Here is a 2231-nt window from a genome sequence, read left to right as displayed (position 1 = left end):
TGCTTAGAGGATAGAAGGCTTCATTTTTATGTATTTTTTGTGTGTGTTCCTTGCATATTATAGGCACATCGTAGATGTTTGCTGAATTAGATTCTCAGGCTTTCTCTGTCTCATACCTTCTTTCATCTCTCACAGTATGGGAAAGATAGCAGCACTATAGTAAGGTTGGTTGTATGGACTGGTGGTGGATTAGGTTCAACTACATTTTTATCTTCCTGTTTTGAGTCTGAGTTATTGGTGCTTTTACAACTCTCAGCATTAGGGTAATTTGTTCCTTTGCATTATGTGCAAGGCTATTTTGGGGCCTGTAAAGATAATGATAGGTAAGACCATCTAGTTATGCATTCTCTAATCTAGAAAGGTGGACTCATAAGGTATGTAAATATTATGAGTCTTGGCTTGTGAATTTTTCATTTTGGAACCTTGCTGTTAAAGATTGTTTCCATAGCAACTTTTGGCAACGTTGAAGTAAATATCCGTTTTGCCAATGGGAAAACTTTTTGGTTTAGGACAATGATTTATTCTAGCACAATGAGCAGTTCATGATGGGGCTTGTCAGCGCTAGTCCTTTCTACTGCTTTTTAATTCCTTACCAGATTTTACTACATTTCTGCAAGAATGTGTGGTACAGTACCGGGCAGATGTACTGATTGCTGGATTGCTGTTTGATTTAGGTATTCAAAACCTTTGACGACATGGCCCGTCAGGATGATGAGAAGAGGAGAAAAGAGCTTGAAGAGAAGATGAGACGAAACAAAGAAGAGGCAAAAGCTATAGCAGCTGCTGCAGCTGAGAAGGAACCAGTCCCAGCCCCAGTTCAGGAAATAGAGATTAACTCCACCACAGAACTGGATGGGCCTCAGGAAATGGAGAAAGTACAGCAACCTCCAGGCGCACAGGGTGCAGTGCAGGAGGAGGCCCACAGCTTGGAGGAGGCAGAGCCTCCAGGAGCAGTTGTTGGTGTTGCTGAAGTCCCTAGGGAACCACCAGAACTTCCCAAGTAAGAATTTCTACTTTGCAGCTTCTTTATTTTCTTTTTTTAAAAAAATATTTTATTGTGTTTAAGGTGAGAGTTTATATAGCAAGTGAGGTTCCCATTTAACATTTGCTATGCAGATTATTCTGTGACATTTGTTAACATTTTTCACAATGAGTCATTATTCTCATTCAATCCATTCTAATTGTACCATTTCAGTACTCTAGTACTGTCCCCTTACCTTCTCATCTTTGCTTTAGAGTAGTTTTTGATCATTTGGTCTCCTACAGTTTTTTTTTTTTTTTTAAGAAACTCATTACTCATAGGTGATAGTCTTTATTTTATGATCCAGTCTGTCATTTAGCTGACAGATGACCTGAAGGGATAATTTTGGTTTAACGTTTAAAGTGTATATCAGAGCAATAGTCTGAGGGAGTCTTCAAGTCACAACTGGTCCAGTAAGTTTGGACTTTTTAAGAATTTGAGTTCTGTTCCGCATTTTTTTCCCATTCTGTAAGGATCCATGTAATGTGGCCTTGATCAGAATGGTTGGTATTGGTAGCCAGGCACCATCTAGTTCTTCTGGTCTCAGGGTAGACAAGGCTGTGGTTTGTGTCGATTGTTAGTCCTGTAAACTACTTACTTTCTTGAGTCTCTGATTTTCTTCTTTCTCTTTTGTTCCAGATGAGTAGAGACCAGTAGTTATATCTTTGATGGCTGCTCACAAGCTTTTAAGAACCCAAACGCTAATTACCACATTGCGATGTAGAACACGCACTTTATGAACTACATTATGCCAGTTAACTGAGTTGTCCCACAGGACTATGGTCCTAAGTCTTCCAACCCCGAAAACCAATCTGGTGAGGTGTTTGGTTATGTCTAAAAAGTATGTGTACCTGTTTCCTGTACGTGATTCATTACGTACGTGGGTATACATGCATGTGCACACATACCTGTATATACATATGCCTATAGATAGTTCTATCTGTGCATATATGTATATACTCACACATTCATGTTTATATACTTATATGCCTATATACGTATTTATGTAACCACATAGATTTTTTTTTTGGTTGTTGTTGGTGGTGTTGTTTCCAGATTATACTTGTCACATCCTTTACGAAAGACATCCTTTTCTCTTAGTACTTTGTAGGGACATCATTTACCTTGGTCAAGCTGTGTGCCCTTCACCCATATTTGATGCTGCCTTTTCCATCTCCAAAGCTAACAAGTGTCTACTATTTTGAGAGTG

The 2231-nt window shown here is 39.0% G+C and overlaps 1 protein-coding gene across 1 annotated transcript in view; it reads left to right on the top strand.

Annotated features, from left to right (window-relative positions):
* NUDCD3 (NudC domain containing 3) overlaps positions 1–2231 on the top strand; it is a 208249-nt gene that overhangs the window by 23497 nt on the left and 182521 nt on the right. The window contains exon 2 of the mRNA XM_023740448.1: positions 675–1000. Coding sequence (XP_023596216.1) covers positions 675–1000 — 326 coding nt within the window. The remainder of the gene's footprint in view (positions 1–674; positions 1001–2231) is intronic.

The sequence above is a fragment of the Trichechus manatus genome, unplaced genomic scaffold (assembly GCF_000243295.1).
Source record: "Trichechus manatus latirostris isolate Lorelei unplaced genomic scaffold, TriManLat1.0 scaffold00155, whole genome shotgun sequence".
NCBI classification, from domain to species: domain Eukaryota; kingdom Metazoa; phylum Chordata; class Mammalia; order Sirenia; family Trichechidae; genus Trichechus; species Trichechus manatus.
Note: the sequence above shows the minus strand (reverse complement) of the source record. Positions and strands in the feature narration are given on the sequence as shown.